General features: G+C 37.6%; 2 protein-coding genes across 4 annotated transcripts in view; both read right to left on the bottom strand.

Moving 5' to 3' along the window:
• Positions 1–23087, bottom strand: part of LOC145662247 (glutamate receptor 1-like) — a 1126308-nt gene that overhangs the window by 143583 nt on the left and 959638 nt on the right. The gene's annotated exons all lie outside the window — the stretch shown is intronic.
• Positions 14642–23087, bottom strand: part of LOC145662246 (uncharacterized) — a 78114-nt gene continuing 69668 nt past the window's right edge. The window contains exon 2 of the mRNA XM_081727623.1: positions 14642–21993. Within this exon, the coding sequence (XP_081583749.1) occupies positions 14939–21955 (7017 nt within the window). The 5' untranslated portion in view covers positions 21956–21993 and the 3' untranslated portion in view covers positions 14642–14938. The remainder of the gene's footprint in view (positions 21994–23087) is intronic.

Genomic DNA, 23087 nt, shown 5'->3' on the forward strand with positions numbered 1-23087 from the left:
CTTATTTTTACAGACACTTTTACAATATGCCAGCACCGGGATGACCGCAGCGAAGCGGGGCGGGTTAACATAAATGACAGGCGATATAATGTTAAGATTTACTGCAATCTTCTATGGTTTTTATCATATCACTTGAAAGCGAAAAAGTAAAAATTATCTAAGTAACAAAGTTTATTGCGTTCCGGGGTGACCGCAGCGAAGCGGGGTGAACGCTGCTAGTTGATAATAACTACTTAAGAAATATTTCATGTTATTTGTTATTTAACTTTAGAATAAGATCTGTTGAAGAAATTTGTGTACAATTAGAATTACTGGTGCCAAAGAATTGCATGTCTGTCGTGACCTGTTTTCTGAATAGAGCAGAACTTATTGGGAAAATGGAAATGAAATGAAATCTTTAAGTTTTACCTCCAACAATTATGCCGGCTAGGCTAGATGAGACGGTGACGATGAGATATCAATGAAATGGAATGAAGAATGCGGGCAGGAAATTTTTTTCAGTGTAGATTACCATGTAGTGGAATACTTCCTTGCTTAACATACCAAATTTTTATGAGTGTAACCCTAAGAAAGAATGACCCCTCCCAAAAAAACTGATGCAAAAGAACAAACAAATACGAACTTTACTCTTTTTCCTCCGCCGTGGTATCCCACATTCATAAAATGCATATCGGCAAAAAGCTTTACCCTTCAGGAATACATTGATACAAAAATTATCTTTGTAATTAGGGGCCAAACTATTGAGATTTAGAGCCTTAGATTTAGAACCTTAACACAACAGTTACGTCAATGGGCATTTAAAAATCAATAAGGGCAAACTTCAACGTCAATTTTCTCTAAATACGTAGTATAATTATTGTATATACACATCAGTAATTTTTACTTTCACAAAAAAGGATTTTCTCGAAAACTGCGCATAAGGAATTAAACTTAACTATATCATTATGTTCAACCCAATTGGGTTTATTGATTAATATATCACATGTCTCAACTGTGGACAATTTTATTCACTGATAATATTATAGAAATTATTATTACATTTCCGCCATTCTTATTAAAAGCACTATAAATAGTACGAAATGGGAAAGAAAATAGACAAGGTATTTAACAATTATTCCCAGTTTTAAAACTAACAATCCACAATGATCCATAGATATATGAAGGAATGAAAACAGATCGTGAATTTTTTTTATCATCAAACGTTTTGTATGTTCGACTGTGCTAATCAATACTAACAGGTCGTAGTCTCCAATATTCCAGGAATAAGATGCGGGAAGGGGAAGTTACAGAACCAGACTAGTGCAGAGGGATTTCCAACACATCGTCATTTATCCCCAAAAGGAGTTTGGAACTGTGGGTAATATTTTTGTGAGCAAATGTCCACCTGCTGGAAAGTCCTCAGGGTTGTGATTGGACACCAAAACATCTTGGCAATAAACCTATATTTTCGTCCCAATGCGCATCCGTCAGTCCAAGTACAAGCTTCGACTCAAAACCCGATGCACATAATTCTAGCTCTGAGGAGTTTTACGACGAATGTAAAGTTAATCTGGAAACAATGCCTTGGCTGGATCCACTCCCTGATGAAGAAAAGGCAGGAATTTGATAGAGAGCTTGCCGCAGACGAAGAGAGTCTGATCCATAAAGCAGAACAACCTCACACAGGGACATAAACTCAACAGTTCAAGGAAAATACGAAAAAAAAAGTTCAAATTATTTATCGACCATGGAATACCACATGTGACCTTTCGGAGAATTCTGCGATTTAGACGACACTGAATTAAAATCTACTCAACGGATATTGTCTGCAATAGTAAACACATATGCACTATAAACAAGATTGGTTGATTTAACGAAAAAAAAAAACGTTTCCCTTTTTAAAGCGTTAACCAAACGATTGTTTCCTCACATTATTGATCCGTTCATTGTAGTATACAGAATTATTACTTGTAAACAATCTAATTTTGTATTTCATAGGGTTATCATATGATGAACTTTCAAAAAAATATCACAAAAATAGAGGATATCATAAAAACGTTTGTATTATTCTAATCCCTTACCGACATAGCAAGGAAATATAATTTATACAATTAAACTTTTACTATACCAATACAGAAATATTAAGTTTCGTTTCCTTCATGCATAAAACTGGATGTGTTGTATACGAATCTTGAAGCAATTGTCTGTGAGACTGAACGAGAAGAGATTTATTTCCCATTTAAAAAACTGACCAGTTTTAAGCCCGAGAAAGAGGACACATTTCCGAATTAAAGAGAATCTTGACATTTCATAAATTTATGTATAAATACACTCGCGTGTAAAACTTAAGGGGATGCTAATTTCGAAAAGTAACCCTTATGCCATGTTTCTATAAATGCAATACATGAGGCTGTTACGCCTGATTAAAATGACTTAGATAATGGCCCGTTTGGCTATGCAGGTGGCCTCTATGACTGCGATAACACATCTGTAGCAGGAAAGACGTAATTAGTAAGTTATGGTTTTCGGAGTGCGCAGTGCAAATCGGTCGTAGGAACACATGTTGGGCCAGAGAACACTCATAAATAACGTAATGTGCGGTCAGAAATAAAATGAAATGATAAGGGAAAGAGTACAGATGAAGTGTAAGATCAAAATTCAATGCTATATCAATCATTTCCCTATTAAACAAGGATAGTTTTATTTAAAATAATTACAAATGAGTACTGAGTTAGGAAGTTTTGGAGGGATACGAACCTGATGGACTCTCTCCCCCATGAGTACGCTTTGCTGTAGTGAGAGACGAATATACCTACTGGGTCGGCGTGTATACAATTTGCATTTATGTAATCGACGGTATATAGTTTGGCTTGATATATAGGTCCCAGAGGCAGCTCCGATGTCTAAAGCAAGTGTACTACCTGTCAAGGGCGCCAATTTTTCTGTAAATTTGGGGGGGCGGGGCATTCTGATGCAGAAGGCATATATGAAAGGATTTTAAGACGAATTGCATTCAAATTATGCCAAATATTGTATATTCATAAATAGGGGGCCCACAAGAGCTTTTGGGTGGGGGGAGGTCAGGCTCCCAGGATAGGCGCCCTTGCTAGCTGTTCTCGTTGGTCTTCATCGGGCATTTAACACCAGATATACCCTAATAATCCCCATGCATCTTTGTTGAACATCGACATCTATCATACTGCTAATCAATATTTTCAGTCACAAGGAAATGATTCCACAGTCACGACACAACACTGCGAATAACATTGAAGTAGCCCCTAACCGCTTCGTGTTCAATTTGCTCCTTTTATAATTTACCGACGATCTGACAGTGGATTAGGGACGGTGGCTCTGTGATACAGCGCTTACCTTTGGTGCGTAGGATCCCTGGTTCAATCCGCAGCCACGTAGGTTTGTGGTGGACAACACTGTGTCCGTGGATTCTTTCGGGGAATACTCCCGTTTCCTTTGGATTCCTCATTTTACAAATTCTTCCATTATCATTCACTTGCTCTAATCGTCGTTTCCCTTAGCCTAAAGGATATAATCGTAGGACTTAAACTAAAATAAAAATCTAGTTCTATCATTTCTTTCTGAAAATATAGACGGAATTATTTTACAATTACGTATCGTCTTTACGGGTGCAGAACATTACCCGTTCAATTTAGCATAGGCGTAACGTCCCTGGACAGTATCTCCGATTGTTCCGTGCTACATACAGTTCTGAATTTCGTTTTGTAAATGATAAGGGCACAGTTTGTGGAAGATTACCTGCAGCATTAAATCTTCACATGTCTCAAGTGGCCAGAGTGGTCATTGTTCTTCAATCCCATTAAGATGGATAGAATACTCTCGGACGACGGAGTGCAGTCTTAACACCTCCACTAGTGTCAGTTATTAACTGCGCAGGATGCAAGTGCAAGAGCGGAATTTTTTTAAACCGCAGCAGCTAATCTGTAGTACGAGTGCACGCTGATCAGCCTGCATAGCTGTTCGTGGTAACGACATCCAGTATTGAACATTTCCGCCAACAAAAACCCAGCCAGTGGTCACGCGTAGCGTAGTCGCTAACGCTCTCGCCTTCGGTGCGAGCGGTCCCGGGTTTGATTTCATGTGGGGGCACTCGGTCGAAAAAGTGTAAAACCCTTTTTCAGGCCAACCACCCTGAATGAGGGTTTTCTGGGTTTTTCTCATTCACACCAGGCAAATGCAGGGGTGGTACCTAAATTATAGGTCCCAAGCCACTTCCTTCCTTCCCTTTCCCCGGATAGTGTGCTCGCCGAGGGACGTCATCCCTCAAAACGTGACGGGCTAAATGGCCTTAGATGCCGAAAGCCCAGAAATCTAAATCCTAAACCCCTAAAAACCCGGCAAATGACGAGTCACATGATGTAAGTGTATGCAATCAGATTTTTTTTAGAGTTCATGTGTAATTTCAAGTGTCAACAGATACCTGTTCCACGCTTCTGAGCGAACAGAACCATTCATGTGTCAGTTGTTCATGATTGTCACTGTTATCCACACATTCCCTTGAGTTTTGGACATAAGTGTATTTTAAGTATGACTGGAATACAAGAACACTAAGTACCTGAATTGAATGGATTAACTCAAGGGTTTTCCAATATGTCATTTAGATTATTAAAACTTGTGTAATTCTACCAGACATGTAAAACTCTCAGAGAAGAAAACATGAAACACACGTGGAACATAGTCCAATAATTCATATAAAACGACCCTCTGGTTTCAGTCTTTCGTCCTATTTTGTTACGAGGGACCTCAACGAGATTCCTTGTAACTATATTGTTAGTGTATGCGTCTTTTACGCGGGAGATCCATATTAGATTATCGGTGGGAGTTCAAATGATTCGAATCCCATGTTAAGCTGTATGTCCACGTCTCATACAGCCTCGCTGCTGAAAGGTACTCAAACGGAACAAAATCAAATCATATCAGAAAAATCATACGGTTTCAGAGATTTGGTAAACGAAAAGGCCGTAGATAAGTGATATGTTTAACGTTTGTAGCATGACCAGTCCAGCGTTGTGGATATTATTGCATTAACAAAATGCTACTATTTGAATTACGAAACACAACCACAGAGACTAAACTCAACTTCTTAAATTTTAATCAAATATTTGAATTCTTTACAATTTTGAGAATGTCATAAACAAACATAAACTAATGTAATTTCATTATCTGAAACTTAACAACATAATAATGAAGAAAACCACATAATAAAGTCACCTTGCTGGTTATTTGTAATGTGTTAGATCCAGAAGAGATGGTCATCCAGGGTCTTCAAGGTTGTCCAAAGCTCGGACAGCCCTTCGATTCTCGTCGGTCTCCGGCTCTGGCTCCGGGAAGAGATAGTGAAACACCAGCCGGGCAATGGCGACTAAAAGCACTACGAGTCCCCCATACCACACCAGAGGACTCGGCATGCCACACTTCACAGAATCATATCAGCAACAGACAAAGCCAAATCGTTTGATTTTCGATTGTTGCTTAACAACCAGTGTGATTTGATTGTTACAAGAATTGTAGCGAACTATTGATCGTAACGAAATCTGTAGTTACAGCAATAATCCCTTAAGAGTTATACTAATCCATTGTAAGAGATAGGCTTACGTCAACATTGGTTTTCTTACCATCTCCGAACTTAAAAAAAAAAAACACTATTTGGTTAGACCTGTATAAGCCTAATTACATTATACATTGAGCTACAGCAAATACAGTGAATCCTGCATTACGAACTTGATACGTTCCATAGCGTTATTCGTAAACGGAAGTGTTCATAAATCGGAATTACTTTTCCCATTGATATTAATGGAAAAACAATTAGTTCTAGCCACAGAAACGTTGTACTCCATGTACTTTAACATTTGAAGTGTTGTCTGTAATGAAGAATATACCTAGCTAGAGTGAAAATAACATAATCCTTTTTAAAAACAAATAAGTAACAGAGAATGGGTTAACTTTACAATCTCCGCTCCATTTGGTATCCCTACGCAGAGACGAGAAATTAAACTCTAGGTTTTAACAAAATGGGTCCCAACTTCCCTAACCTTAAGCTAACTCGACCCGATCCTACCCTACTAATTCCGACATTACTCTACTCTATCTTACCCAGGGCCGGGGCAGGGGCAACAGCCTCCCCAGGGAAGCTCCCCGCCGTTCGAGGGGGCTCACTTTAAGATGGCGAAATGTGGGAAGTAAATCAAACAAAATCAGCACATAACGTAACGAAATATACCACAAACATCCAATGAGGGATAAATGTATAAGTAGCAACTACCGGAACTGCCTCTTAAAGTCACATATAATAGAATAGATACTAATAGCGCAGAATGAGCATCGCTTTACTGTATATCCTTATACTCATCGAATAGCAAGGAAATAGAGTCAACAGTCTCAGGTTTTAGAGCATTTCTTCATTGTTGAACTACTGTATATTGCCTGTAGTACGAAAACCTCTTTAGTAGACACAGTAGAAGTAGGAATGATCAGATATTGACTGGCTAATTTGCACAATTTTCGTAATGTTTCCTCTTATTGCTTCCACCTTTGTAGTATATCTAGTTCCCTTGGACATGACATGTTGAGGTAGATATCTACTTCATCGTCAAATGGACCAGAAATTGAAGGTCCATCTTCTCATTCCATTAATTTATTCTTCTTGATAGGTAGCTCCAAACAGTGTCTGCTTGAGCTACTATCCTTAGCAAGGGAATTAAAGAAGCCAACTGCTTGCAGGGCTCTAGAGTGCGTATCCTGAAATATTGTTCTTGTAAACAGAGGGAAAAAATGCTTGGAAAACTTGCTCGTGAAATGAATTGTTCGAGAACAAATTAGTTTGTAAACAGTGGATTCACTGTATTCATGTTCCTAAGTGCGCATGGCTTCAGGTTCGATTTCTGCTCGGTCACAAATCTGAATAGTAGTTGAAACCCCACTTTAACCCATAACATGTAGACTCTACTGAAATGGGGCTTCTCCAACCAACCTATTAAGCATATGCCCATCTGTCTTCAAGTTTAGAGAACAAAAAGTCATATACACTATAGTGAAGTCTATTCCATTATTTCTTATAACTACATTGTTTTTATGTATTTAATTGAAGCTAATCTCTATGGACTTACTTTCCCAGTGGATTAGACAACAGGAAACACTGAGTAACTGAGTATAACACTTATTTGGGAAGCAACCGCCCACTTTCCAGGCCATCCTTCAATTTCTCCTCTTTCGTTTTGGAACCACACGATTTCAAGGCAGCCAAAATTTTGGCCATTGAGTAAAAGACCACACAAATAACGCCAACGATTAGACAGGCGGCCAAGTTAATGGCTACGAGGGCAGTGACGGGAATCAACAGAAGAGCAGCGATTGGGAGAGCCAATAAGATCACCAGAATCAACAAACACCAATCCTTCCATGTCACTGGTTTTTGCTCTGATTCCTCCGTGTATTCACTACCGTCCATACTACGTTATGCTCGTAGAACCAAAACATTGCAAATGCCTCAGTAATTGTTCTTCTATTGTTGAAAATGACAATTAAATATAAAACATTATTACGGTATATGACGTGGTGGTTTAAAACTTACTTTTGTAGCCAATTGCGTTTGAGAAACACAAATAATCAGCCTTGATATTAGAAATGTAACGATGAACAAAGCGATTATGTAATGATGAGGTAACGATCTAAACAGAATTTAGACGATTCCAATTTTGCAGATTGACTTGTGAGTGGAGAGTTAAGACGAAATGCTGCCGTAATGTTGATTTGTTTATTTACGTTTTACAATCTACTGCTACAGAAACAAGTGCAACATACTCCGTTTTACTCGCTGAAGACGAAAAGGCGATATACTGTACAGGGTGAGGCAAAAAATGTTAACAGTAAATGAGTGTTCTTTTTGTTTTTGTTTTGCATATTAAACCATAGTATGCCGATATTCCATCGATGAACGACGGGAAATAGCTGCCTGGATGGAGGTTTTTCAGTCCCCAAGCATCGTACAAGAAAAATTCACGGCCTGGACAGGATTTGATACACCTTCGCGCCTGACAATTGGTAGTCTAGGAGAAGTTTATAAGGGCGGGTTCCGTTTAAGACGATTACAAGGGAAACAGTGATAGAAAGAGGATCTGTCTGAACTGAAGAAAATATAATCCTCGCCAGCCCAAACAAGTCCTCGTGCATATTTTCTCTAGAGACCAATCTTTCTCAAAGTTGAATGGTTAGAATTTTGCACCGTGATTTAGGAATGAAACCATACCACTTGCAGATTGTGCAGCATCTCATAAACGCGGAAAAGCAAGCACGTGTGAATGCTGCATAATTTATCTTGGAAATGGCGCACATGGAGCCGGCCATTCTGTTCGTTTTCTGACGGAGCAACATCCTACATCAGCGGCGTGTGAACAAATACAACTGTCATCTGGGTAACCGAGCACCGAATCACTCAGGTGATCGTTGCTATCCCTGCCCAAATAGGTCACAGGGCCATACAATCAACAATGGGCAGACTCCATAAGTGCATTGAGCAGGATATGTGGCAAATTGAAACCCTGTAACCAAATCCTTGCCTTGTAATTTCACGTGAGTAAACTCCCATTTAACGTTCTCACTTTTAGCGTGTGGGGTTCCTAGTTCGATTCAAGTTCGCATCAAGTGAGTTTTGTTATGGACAAACCGTGTGTGCGGATTTCCTCGAGGATATTCTGACACTTCCCCTTTCTTTATTCCACCACCTCCCTCTTCCTTCATTATCATCAACGTCTCCCTTAATTGGGGGAGGCCGTTAGCCAGCCCAAAAATGTAGGGGGGCCGGCTGAAGTTAGGGGGGGCCGATCCAACCATATTATAGTTCATCGTCATATTATAGTTCATTTGCAAGCCTATCGTGAAAATTTTAGGAAAGGCAGCAAAAATTTAGGGGGGACGGTCCCCTAGACCCCCCTGGATACGGGTCATGCGGAGTATAACACTAAAACTAGAAATAATACACCGACTTCTGTCAATGATTTAACTCCAGTTACAAATTCATTGGAATATTTTTATTTTTAAACCTATATTTTAAGGATATTGATCAAAAGTAAACACTGTATCATTCATGTCTCTTTGTAATAGTAGGATACTGATAATCTGATTGTGGCAGTTTTGTCCAAACACCTGGCAGAATTTTGAGTGATCTTATTAACAATACTGTTCAAAAACAATTTTGAACCGTTATGTATCAACTTTGACCTTTTAATGAGGACATTATTGCCATTAATAATAATGATTTTTAAAGTGAGATGTTTAAGGAATAAATGTACTTATTCGACCTTCGGACGAATGTACGTTAATAGCTTAGAAGCTGGCAAGTGGGATGACAGATTTTTGTCCGTACACAGTGCAAGTACAACAATCGGAATTAGTTCCCTTTATGAATAGTTGTTGTTGAACGCCGAAATCTATCGTGTCTTTGAGGAAAAGCTTCAAGAGACCCTTCGAAATACTTAACATTAGAGAATTGAATCATGTATGTTATGTGCGCATTGATACCAACGTCTCTCGTTCCAATTTCAAATTTCAGGTAATACCATTATTTAGAATATTACATAGTTTAAGAGAAAACTTTAATCTTTATATCAGGGCCGTTCCTTGGGTAGTGTCAGTGGGACATTTATCTGAGGCCCGTGCTGAAGGACAACAGCGCCAAAGAGAGAAAGAGTTAGACCAGGAAACAGTGGCGGATCCAGGATATGATCAAGGGAGGGGCTAAACCATAGTTTGCCGCTTTACGCAGTGTAAAGCAGGATTGAAGCCCATTTTATCCAGTATATACCTGAGCGTCAAGGGGGCTATAACTCCAATAGCCCCTCTTAGATTCGCGCCTGCCAGCAAAATTAGCACGTTTATTGTTCCTATACATTCTTGGGGCTCAAAATTTTACAGATGATGAGGCATCATTTTGCAAGACACGTTTATAACTGTATCGCAAAGTGAGATGTCACTATCATTGATATAAAAGTGAAAGATGGTGTTAATTTATTCATGCTGGCTGTAAAATTTTTATATGCATCATTAGTTTTAGAATTTACTTTCACTCCAGGTCCCGCAAATTGAAGGAAGGACTTCTGTATGATGATCCCAAACCTACTCCAACGGAATAATTTCTCTTAACGCAGAGCAATGTAGTGAGTGATAAATCGCTTTATCGATATTCCAATTTTATTAAAATGAACGTTGAAGAATTGTTCAAAAATCATTCATATGAAGTTGAAAATGAACGGAGCTGTCATTTCAGGAATAACTATGTTACATACAGTATTATATTCTCTTTGCTAAGCGCAAAATGCTATATTCTTGCAAAATGTAGCTAGTTTTAATCTCAAGTATTGAAACTAATGAAAAAAAATCCAGTACCTACCACATGTGTACATTGCGGACTATTTGCACCAGACTCAATTCCTAACAACTCTGTGTATTACACACTAAATATACTAGTTCCGGTTACTAACAGTGCTGTTTGCTACATCCCTGTGCACTACTGACTAGTTGCACCAGTTCGAGTTCCTACCACTTCTGTGCATTGGAGAGTAGTTGCATCAGTTCCAGTTTCTACCATCTCTGTACATTACATAGTAGCTGAACCAGTACCAGTTCCTACCACATCTGCGCTTTCCAGACTATTTGGACCAGGTTCAGTTCCTACCGACTCTATGCATTGCAAAGTAGTTGCACCAGTTTCAGTTCCTACTGCGTATTTGCACTACAGAATATTTCCACAAGTTCCAGTTCCTAAAAGCTCTGTGCACTGTGGACTTGTTGCAACAGTTTCAGTTGCTAAAAATTCTGTGCACTGGAAACTAGTTGCATCTATTCCAGCTCCTACCACTTCTATACATTGGAGACTAGTTTACAGTTTCAGTGCATTGGAGAGTAGTTGCACCAGTTCCAGTTTCTACGACCTATGTGTATTATAAACTAGCTGCTATAGTTTTAGTTTCTGCCATGTTCATGCGTTACAGACTAGTTGGACCTATTCCATTTCCTACCGACTCTGGGGCATTACAGACTAGTTGTATATATAATTTCCAGTTCCTATCATCTTTGTACATTTTGAACTACTTGCACTAGTTCCACTTTCTATCATCTCTGGAGAGTAGTTTACGAGATACAGTTTCCACCACATTTATGAATTGCAGATTAGTTGGTCTAGTTCCTCTCCTATCCATTTTGTGTATTGTGAGTAATTGTACCAGTTCTGGCTCCGATGAGCTTTGTGGATTGCAGAGTACATGCACCAGTCCTAGTTCCTACTACCTCTGTGCACCACAGACTAGTTTTACCAGTTCTAATTTCTACCACATCTGTGCATTCCAAACTGTTTGAAATAACTAGTCGCTTTTGTACTGTTGCTCATTTGGTTCGGATTCCACGTTAATCAGTCGGTCCACGTCTCATATAGCCTCGCTGCTGAACGGGACGTTAAACTAAAATTCAACTCAACTCAACTTTTGTACTGTCGGCATGGTGGGTCAGTCGAAAGCAGTCATTTTTAAGTGCGTGGTTTGACACGTCATTGCCTGCTACTCTCATTCTCAGCAAACTACACAGAAAAATTAAAGTTATGGATTGCCGTACTAAGCTTTCGTACTCAAGTTCTTAAACTAAATCGCGTCATGCTGCAGATTTACTGAAACATTTATTTATAAGACATTAATAAAATTATAAGACGTTTTCGGAAAGTTTCGTCCAAAGAAAAATCGTCTCGAAAGTAAACTAACCCTTGTTGATATTTTTTGCGGTCTTCCTAATGGTCGTTTTCCGATTGGTCTTCCAGTCAAGACTTTGAAAGCGCTTCTACTTTCTTCCATTCTAGCTACATGACCCGCCTACCTAAGCCTCCTAGACTTGACGACCCTAACAATGTTGGGTAAACCATATAATTTATCCTCATTATGAAGTTTCCGCCATTCCCCATTCCCGTTCCTCTTGGGTCCGAATATTCGTATCAGGATCTTGTTCTCAAATACTTCAGTATATGTTCTTCCCTCAGAGTAAGTGGCCATGTTTCACAACCATACAGAACAACAGGCATGATTATCGTTTTGTATATTTTAAGCTTCATATTCCTCGACAGAATTCGCGACGACAAGACATTTTGAACCGAATAATAACACGAATTCCCTGCTTTTAGTCGACATTTAATTTCTTCGTGAATAAGATTTTCGTCTGTTAATATCGATCCTAACTATTTGAAAGTATCCACTTTATCAAAAGTATTATTTAATATTTTAACGCATCCATAATTTGCTGTATTACGGTCCCGACGCACTTCCATGTATTTAGTTTCCTCTGCATTTACTTCTAAGCCCATATCCCTGCAAGCGTTTAATAAGATCTCTGCATTTTTTGTATTGTTCTCCTATCATGCCCTATTAAATTTACATCATCAGCATATGCCATAACCTGGTGAATATCGTTCAACTCTAGGCCCTAGTTACTACCTTTGATTTTCCTTATAGCGTATTCCAGAACGAAGTTAAATAATAATGGCGACAACGCATCTCCTTGTTTCAGGCATTAACACACTATCATATTATAAATAAGAATGAAATCAACATTGTCTGTTGTATCATCGTGAATCATTTGAAACGAATATTTGAAGTCAGTTAGCACTTGGCGCAAGAGGTTTCCTATATATTCTTTTTTGATTAAAATGCGTATAGTAAGGAAGGGGAGAGAAGAGACCTCATATTCTGTGCCACAATACTGTATTTTATTCTTCCTAAGCTCCTCAAGTTAGGGAAATGAGACTTCGTATACAAATTTCTTATAAAAATAAGTTGAAAATTCCGCTCCTAAATTGGTAAATGAACGCAATTTCCATTATACATCAATGTAAATCACGATTTTGTTTTTCAGAAAGATTTCGCCTAACCATTTGCACGAATTTAGTGAACTCATTTGGAATGATTTCTTGAACTTTAAAAGGGTCGTTCGGATAATAACTTCCAATTGGTTTAACAAGAAACGCCAAAATAAGTAAGAATAATTTATTATATACGTCTGAACACTACTTTTTTGCTCTATTTTTGAACATTGTTTCCATAACCATTCTAGCACTTATCATATCTTTACACTAGCTTAGAAATTCCATCAGGATAATAATCTGCCACCTAGGCCTTGAGACACAGTATTCTTGTACTGAGAGTGTACAGTAGTCTGTGTCACTAGGTCATATAACAAACAGTTCTGGAAATTTATGGAAATTCATCAGAAAGCTTCGATATTGTGAAACGTCGATTTTCACGAACTTGTCCATCAATTTTCTAAACGATTTCATCAGTGACCAATGATGGCCTGTCAGTTCTCTCTTCGTCGTGATGTTTGTTCGTCCACTTTTAAATGAACGAACCCATTCGCGAACAACTCCTTCACTCATCACACTTGGTCCATACACGGCACAAAGTTCCCGATGACTAACTGCTGTTGAATATTGGTTTGCCGTAAGAAAACGTATAACAGCTTGCACCTCGCACTTGGCACATATTTTGATACGCTACAAAATTGGAACTAAAGCCTGTGACAAACATCTTGGCATTTCAGCTAAACGAATAAAACTCAAGCTCCAACGCGACGTTGCCGAGTGCTAAGGGGTGTGGCTATGGCTAAGCAGACGAACTATAGCGCGATCAGGTGGCAGAGAATGGGCGTGGATGTGTGCAAAATAAACGTGGCAATACAGTTGGCCTCTTATTTGCTAACAGCATTTAAAGTGAACTTGGAGCGCCGCCTTCAAATGCCAAGATGTTTGTCACGCCATTTAGTGATCAAACAATCTTCACTCTACTACGGATGAATGCAGACTAACCTACCGCGCACGTCTGTGCAAAGATGGCAGCGCTGTCCCCATTACCTCACGCACAATGACCAACCGGAGGTTACTTTCCGAACGCGCCTTAATAGTTAAAATTTTGATTGACGTTTCTTTGTTATTTCACTTTAATTAAAATGCATATTCTAAGGAAGGGAAAGGAGATTCAAATATACCTTTCATATAATTTTCTCACCCCTTCTTCTTGTCATAGGAAGAACGGCTAAACACATTATTTTACATCTCACGGTGAGAACACATTAGTTGTTATGAGAGACAACATTCTGTTACATATGTTGTCTCTGCTAGTGGAGTTAGTTTAGATGTCTAGTGTGTACATAAAGTGTTTTGTATCTTCTTGTATTACACATATGCCCTTTGATTTAACTATTAGAAAGATTATATTGTCGTAACTGTGTTGTTGACAACTGGAGCCAAGAAACATTAATGGCTTCGATTTAAAAAACCTAAGCAAAATGAAATTGAAGACCTCAGTGTAAAAAGGGGACAACTCCAATTGTACATTTGGTTCAGGATTGAAAGAAAATGTTAAAAAAATCAATATTTGCACTTTTAGACTCCAAACGTTTTGTAAAGAGAGAGATTGCAAAGGTTTTGAAAAGGGGTAAAACCTTTTTTTTTTTTTTTTTTTTTTTACAAAAACTTTGGAGGTACAAATCCAAATATTGATTTTTAAACATTTTTTCTTTCAATCCTGAACCACAAGTGTACAATTGGAGTTATTCCCTTTTTACACTGAGATCTTGAACTATAAATAATAACGTATTATTATTTCAAATTGATTTATTACAAAACAATACTTAAAAATAAGCTTGACATAGATACACAATTTATTAAATGTGAATTTCTGAAAACAAAATGATCTGGACATTTCTAAAACACAATTTTCCTTATATTATTATATACTTTATATATTTTTTTAAAAAAATTCTAAATTAAATATTAGGTAACATGTAACTTTTGCGTATACACTTCAAATATAGGTTGCAACCTAGAAATATATAAGAACTTTTCATACATACCCAATACAAATTTTTTAGATATACAAATTGGAACCTAGGAGTTCTTTTAATCTTCGAATTTGTAGCCAGTAACAGAAGAGAAGAATGAACTTGATTGGCAGCTAGTAAGAGAGCTCAAATTTATGTCAAGTTTTATGGATTTTTCCTTATGAGGCCGCCGCTTGGGAACATCGCTGAGCGAAGATTTACTTAAAGATTCTTCTTCTGATATAATGCTTTCAGACAACCTCACTTTATGAGTTAACTTTTCAATCAAAGAACTAGCTCTGTTCATAGTCTCTTCCATGCTATCAGATAATGTGTTCGAGTCCTTTTCAGATGTTGTGGTGGTCCGTGAAAATACCCAACTCCCTTGCATGTCTATAGTGGAGCTGGTCAATGTGCTTTCCTGGTCATCACAGTCGAAGCCTTCATCCCCCATCATCAAGTGTTGTGAAAATATAAAGTTATCTGTCAACCTTTGAAGCAAGGAGGTCGCTTTATTCATATTTTCCTCCAGCCCTGCTAAGCATTTATTGAAGTCGTCCCTCTTACTACGGAATGCCAGAGAATGTTTCGAATTATTTGGTGTAGTAAAGGAGCTCTCACAACCTAAATCAAGTTCCGTGTTGCTGGAATATAAAGATAATGTTCTTGAAGAAGTACTTCGTGACGGAGGCATGATTGCATATAGAGGATACTTTGCTTTAGACGACAAAGAGTCACGTTGAGAAATATCGCTTTTCGAACTACTTTTTATGGAAATTGCAGAATTTTTTGAAATACATTTTCTATCATTGACGTCAGCTTCAATAGTTTTCAAGTTGCTACTGTCGATACTGTTGCTAGAATTACCAACAGGAAATTTGGCAATCTTTACTTTATGTACAACTGCTAAATCTCGTGTGGACGTCATTGAATCTCGTGAAGTAACCAAGTCCGTACAAGATGTTGATTTATCGAAATGGGTCTCCATCCAGAAGAAGCATGGCGTAGTAGGAATATCCACCTTAAACAGGAAACCTAAGTTGAAGGGGTACATAGAAAAACCATCTTTCAAACTTTTATCCAATTCCACAAACGGTGATTTTAATAGGACGTTCCCTTCAGTGGCTTCTTGTACTTCTGGCATTACGCTATTAGATGAATCGTGAAAAGACTCGGTTTTCTTGACTGGAATACTTTTACGAGTATTCCTGCTTCTGTCTTTTGACATGCACTTACAGCTGCAAACATATTCCTCGGTCACTACAGCTTTATGGAGTAACGATTTCTTTGTGCCACTCTCTGACAATCCATTGTAATCGTCTTTGATATTCTCATCTAAAGATATCTTGCTAGACGCCTCTTTTAATAGATTATTTGAATCATGTTCTGATATTTCATTCAATGATTTTCCGTTTCGTTTTTCCTCCGAAATATCTGATAGTTCTTCCGACGTTTCGGTATTTAATGTGGGTTTATCACCATTAATACTCAGAACCGTAATCCCTTCAACAGCTGATTCTTCTCCTTCAGTTTGCGTTGAATGATCAGAATGAATCTTTCGAATTACTGGATATTCTTCATTATCGCTCATTGTTGACTTATTCTCAAACATCTTTACTTCTGCTGTTATCTCTGTCTGTGTTCCTATTAATTTGTCCAATACATAATTTTTCTTTCGTTCTAATACTTCTTCAGTTGAAACTTGAGCGTCGCTGTATTTTCTAACATAATCTTCATCGGTTTTTGTGGCTTTGTCGGCTGAAGGTCTACTAAGAACAGATCTTGCTTCCTGCTCGTAGCAAGGCTGATCGATTGTTTCTTTACTCAAGCAGTTGGGAGAAGATGAATCCTCAAATGTTATGAGATATGTTTTGTGAGACAATTTCTTTACTTTCATTGGAAGTAGAAAAGAGTCTGATTTGGAATCTTTAGCTTTGAAAGAACTTTCACTACGAGAAGCAAAAGCTGATAAAAGGTTGTTCAGAACAAGAAAGTTTTGAAACTCATTGGAAGCCGCAACAGATAAACTTCTAATTGCTGTTAAAAGGACGTTAGTCTCTAGTTTCCCTCGTGAATGCTTTAGTTTTCTCCTTTTAGTAATGATTACGCTATCCGTGTTGGAAGTTCTTAAACTAGTTTCCATCGACGATCTGCTCATCATGCAAGACGAATTGTTCATGCTTAAATTTAGAAAAGAACTGTTGTGAATTACGTCATCAAACGCTTCCTCCACTTGTAGACAGGCATTTTGTTCATACCTTTTATCTTCTAATAAAGACACGTGATTAGAAACTGCATGCAATGACAAAGCGTTGTCCGTACTACTTCCATCAGTTAAGAAATCTCCACCAGCAGTGACTGAATTGTTAGTAAGGATGGCTTCAGGATTTAACACAATTATATTTTGTTCTTCCAGTCCAGAAACAGAATTACTCAATAGAGAATGTTGCTCTGCGGCTTTAATTGTTGCAACTGGGGGTTCAGAATGATCAACAGCGTTTCCAGTTGATTCTTCTATCTGCACAGTCTGAGAATGATCGTGTCCCATCTTATTAACGTTCTCGGCATCAAAAGCCAAAGGACTGACCTCCGCAGAACTTGGTGACTCAATTATTTCGTCCGATTTGACCGTTTCCTCACAGGTTGTACAAGAAGAGTCCTTTGTTACAAAAGAGTAAGCCGACTCTCCACTGCAACATGTTACTCTGCAAGAGAGATCATCATCAGGGAAAGCTTCTGTCGAAGAATGTTCTTGAAAAGATTCCTCTTTCTGTTGAAGAGATACGCCGAAGTCCATACATTGCCCTGATATATTTCCAAATTCGATTGGATCAGTAGGTTTCTTCTCTTCTGACGATTTCACAGAAGCCACTTTCTCATCTTCGGAAGTGATCGATATATCATTTATTTCTTGCGGGATGTTCTTCAAAGAAATTTCTTCATTTGACAACATTTCTTTTAATGAAGGCATAACAGTTCTCTCGCTGCATAGTGGAACTTGTTTAGAATCAAGTATTGAAGGCTCTGTTACGTCATCCTTCAAATCCATATCGCAACAAACTTCATTGGAAGATCTCGCATCAGTTGACGAAAAAGTATCCAATTCATCGGGATTTGAAATAATCACATCACTTTCAGTTCCTGACGTTGAATTATAGTGTTGAATTTGGTGATTGTGCACTAATATACGAGGAAATGATCTTATATGATTTAACCCTTGTGGCTTTGAATTATAAGAACTAACAGGGGATTGTTGTCCGTTATTCGATGGAATCCTATTTACAGTTTCATGATTCTGGAGAGGTTGGGAATGCTCCATCTTAGAAGACATAATAGTGTATACAGTTTTAATATCATAAAAACATTTATTCAGTTTCCTTATTTCACCAGTGTTTGTTTCACTGAGGGTTATGTTTACTGTTTCTTTGAAGGTATTGTTTAAATTTGAATTCTCACATATACTGTTTGTTAAGGAACTTTTCTTAAAAGGATCATTGTTATTCATAAAATCAACAGTTGACTCTGCATGAACTTCAGATTGATGATCACGAGATCCTACCCGTGAAATTAACTCACTTGGAATTGATTCATCTGCAGTTGTGGTATCTCTTGTACTGTCATCATTTCCATTTGTATCTGAATTACTAAGCCCCATGTTATCCTCGTTATAGGGAAGTTGATCTCTTGAACCAAGGTTCACATTTAAACTGCCACTTCCACTTGATTTTGGATCAATATCATTATAAAGGAAATAATCACCTGTACTTGTGCTGGTGATCCATAATCCAATCATAATTGAACGATTCATCTCCTCTGGTTGGTATTCATAGAGATTGTATTTGGAGACGTGAGATTCAATGGGACACTCTTTACATGCAATAACTTCAAGTGAAGTTTTTCCCGCCGTTTCTGGCATTCCTTCTTTATTCTGTATTTTAGTTTTATTTTCATATTCAGTAGTTGTTTGTCGAGCAATGTTACATGTGTCATATGGCTCTTTTACTATTTGTGGTTCCTTTACAGATCCAGATCCAATGTTACTCGCAGACAACGAAATGAGTGGAAGTTTCTCACTACAACAGGCTATTAGTTGTCTTTCATTCTTTGGGGATATTTCAATTAAGGAATTCTTTGTCTTTAAATTTTCACCACCATCTGCGACAAGCTTATTTGTTCGATAGGATGTTTGAGAATTTGTGTCTGTAAAAGATTGGGACACAAGCAGTTCTTCAGATATATCTTGAGGCACACAATTTGTGGTTAGATTTTCAATACTATCATACGTTTGAGTTTCTGAATCTACTGTCAATATTGACTTATTTATTATGTCATTGCTCTGAGATATTGCGGTTCTTAGCTGAGAAATGCCGATACTATTGGTTTCCTTGTGTGATTCTGTTAATAAATCCTCTTGTGGCGACTTGCCTCTCAACACTGTATTATAATTGTGCTCATCCAATGTAACACGTTTACAATCTGAAACTTGTGTGAACATTTTACCGTAAGGATTAGAGTAAATATCTTCTGAAGAATACGTTGCTGTATATCCCATAATGATATCGGTAAACATGTTTGTGTCACCTTCCAAAATTTTATTAACAAATGTCTGACAATCGAAAGATATATTGATGGGAGAACCATATCCACGCAAAGACTTTTGAAATTCTATCGAACTTGCATAACTGTTCACGTCATTGAAAGGATCTAAATTTCCGTTGTCATGGGAAAAATATGTGATACTCTTTCTGTTGTTCAAGTTAGAAGTGAAACAAACTTCTGAAGAAATTGGATTTACTAGGCTAGATAGCGTTCCACTGGTAAGCTCATCACACGAAGATTGTTTACTTTCACATTCGTCAATTTTTACTTTATGGTCTAATAGATATACTAATTTTGTATCGTGCCAACCAAAGGATGGCAAAGTTCCACTTTCGATTACTTGACACTGATCTTGTCCAGAAGCAGAATTCACTCCTTCAGAACATTCTTCTTCAGATTGAGGTATCAATTCAAGATGGCTTTCCGACAAAATACAAGCAACACTGCAAGCACTTTTTGATTCATATTTCTTTACATGATTCTGGATCTTCTCTTCACTTTCTTCAATTTCCGTTATTTGAATGTAATGGACACTATCCGTACATGGATTTTCCTTAGCCTTGGAATTTAATTCATCTAAAGTATCGTTGCTTTCATTAGCTTCAAACTTGATTGGAAAGCATTGACTGTGTTCATGGTAATTACTATGTAATTGTAAATTATCCTTACTCGCAATTAGTTCGACACTACCTAAGCAGCAGCCATACAAATTAAACGATTCTTGCTTGAAATAAATATTTGTCGAATCTGACCCTTCTAAAGTGATTCCAGTTGCTACTTTTATATCATTTTCAGAATTCGAATTGGAATTTCTTTCCGTCATCGAATTAAGGAAGGCAGAAGTCTCTACATTAATTCCTGTTAAACTAACTCTAATACTATTTATGCTGTAATTAACATCACATATAGGAAGTTGTAAATTCTTCTCACGTCTGTCAGTGTCTGTCATACTCTCACAGACATCTTGATTGAATTCATAATCAACACCTTTATCTTCAGAAAGGTGTAATTCTGAAGTATCTGCACTTGATTTAGAGTCACTCTTTTGCTGATTATCAATCGATACTTCGCCTACACTTTCTTTAATTTCAGTGTCACAAGATGTTGATGAATCCAAAGCATCTATGCTTGTCATGGCCTCAACACCAAGAATTGGATTATTGTATATTCGGTTTACAATTAGGCTCTCAGATTTAGCACTAAAATATTCCGCGCTTTCGTCAAATGCATTCACGTCAATACTATGTTCACTCTGGTTAGTTTGGTTAACGTTTGAAGAGTCAAAAATCATACTTTCAGTATTTTGGTTATAAGTTTGGTTTTGTAGGCCATTTGAATTCTGTTCTAATGTTATGGAGTCCGAATCACTGTCTTCTTGTTTCAGAGTTAGATATTCTTCTGATAACCCAGTTTCAACTAAAGGTGGTAACGGAATAAATTTAGGAACTGCAACGAAGCTATCACCATCATAATCATCATCTTCGTAATCTAAATTCAAAAATCCACTGTTGCAAGGAATATCGTCAGTTTCACTAACACATCCTTCCGATGAACTCGTTTCATTCATGGAATTATGATATTCCTCGGAATGGTCAGTTCCAACTGATGAGTTAGTGTTTTCAGTTGAAGGTGAAGAACATATGGTCACCTCACTCTTTGGAGAAACATATGAATCAGCTTCTGAAGTTATTGAATCGTTCACAAATTCCATTTTCTTTTCTTCCCCGTTTTCGGATGTCAATTTCAACATAGATCCAACAAACTCTACAAGATCTGAAATAGTGGGTTCAGGTTCAATTGTAATTGCTTTCGTTTCTGTTACTTTACTAAATGTATCCCCAATCATTTCCAATATGCCCTCGCAGTCACTGTAGGAATCAACATTACATACATCACTTTGTGCTGAAGATAATGACAAATGGTTGCTTGTAGCCACTGCGGCATGCATTATAGTATTTGTTTCCACATTGTCTGTATATTGTAGACCACAATCACCAATTTGAGAAGAGCTTCTGGACAAGAAATTTTCGCTGTTGCTTTTTACTATGAATTCCTGATTTCTTGAATTTGACAAAGATTTTCGAAGTCTTACATCAGTTAATTTCTCTTCCAACGCGTCTTTGCACAAGTAGCTCATAATCTCTACGATTCTCGCGTCTATGTAATGCTTTAGGCTTTCTATGAATTCTGCAGTCTGCTGGTCACTCATCGATAAAACAGAATTAAACGGTTTTGACAGGGAATGTTCAGAATGTTTGCAAATAGTGAAGTTCGATGTCTCGTCTTCGTCTTCCATAATCAAACTATGGTTGACTAATTTCTGCTGTTCGTAAGGCAATACAGGTCTGTTTACTCGTAAGTTAACATTACGAGGAGATTCGTCATCTTCACACATACAAAACTTATGAACAATCACGATGAACGAACAAACACACAAACTGGCAATAGCGAACACTGGTGAGTAGTGATACAGATTTTCAATATATATTTCGTCCATGACGCTGGATATCTTCAGATGAGCCTATTGTACACAACCTGTTAAAGCCATAAAAGTTTTTATCAGTAAAACAATATAGGTAATATCTTTATCCTTATTGTAATCGTAAAAGATTCAATATTCGACTCCTGAAGAGAAATTGTCTCTTAATGGTAGAGCAAGGTTCCAGTACTAATATTCTTAATTAGATTTTAGGCATTAAAGTTTCGTGCTGACAATGTCACCTCCGTGGACTTTCTCTGGGAACTTTCCTTCTACTCTGCTTTTTCCACCATTTGTTACATTGTTTTCCGAGATCTAAACGATTAAAACTGATATAAATGTAATAGAATCCGGTTACAACGACCAACGGTCAGAATGCATAAAGTTAAAAAATTGCCAGTCAAAACGCCCAAATATCAATTCAGTCAGAACACCCAGTTACTAAAACGGCCAGTAAGCAGTAAGAACGCCTAACAGAAGTTACCTCTAGATGGTAGATCTCTCAACGGTCACAACACCCATATTACAAACCAAATAAATTGCCGCACATAAATTTCACAACGTTCGAAAGCTAAAACAGTCAGATCGATCGATTGTCAAAAAGATCAGAACGCTCAACGGTCACATTGTCCACAAAAACAATCAAGACAACTAAAATATGGGCAGAACACCGACATTTTCAAACGATCAGAACACTCATATAAATGGGTATAATATTCTAAATACAAAACGCTCAGATCACCCATAGAAATTGACATAACGCTAAATTTCAGAAACAACCAGAACAACCACATAAAAAATTATAACACCCAAAAGCAAAAATGGTCAGATCACCTAAAGAAACGAACAGAAGGCCCAATTTTTGAAACGGCCAGAACACCCAAAGAGAGGACAGAGTACTCAAATGCAAGAACGGTGAAGACCTGCAAAAGTGCAAGGAACATTATTAAGTAGACTGGACACTTTGCCATTAAAACGGTAATAAATGTTGAGAAGCAGTTCTGTTGAAAAGATGCAAGCTTTACCCTTATTGCTTGGTTAAAACCGACAATTATAAACAATTTACTAATATGCCGGTTTCAACGTTGATCGCCATAGGACAAGAGCTGTGAGAGATGCCGAGAAGTTGTCTTTTTAAGATAGATTCAAA

This window comes from Thermobia domestica, chromosome 10, assembly GCF_964235325.1.
Source record: "Thermobia domestica chromosome 10, izTheDome1.hap1.1, whole genome shotgun sequence".
NCBI lineage: Eukaryota > Metazoa > Arthropoda > Insecta > Zygentoma > Lepismatidae > Thermobia > Thermobia domestica.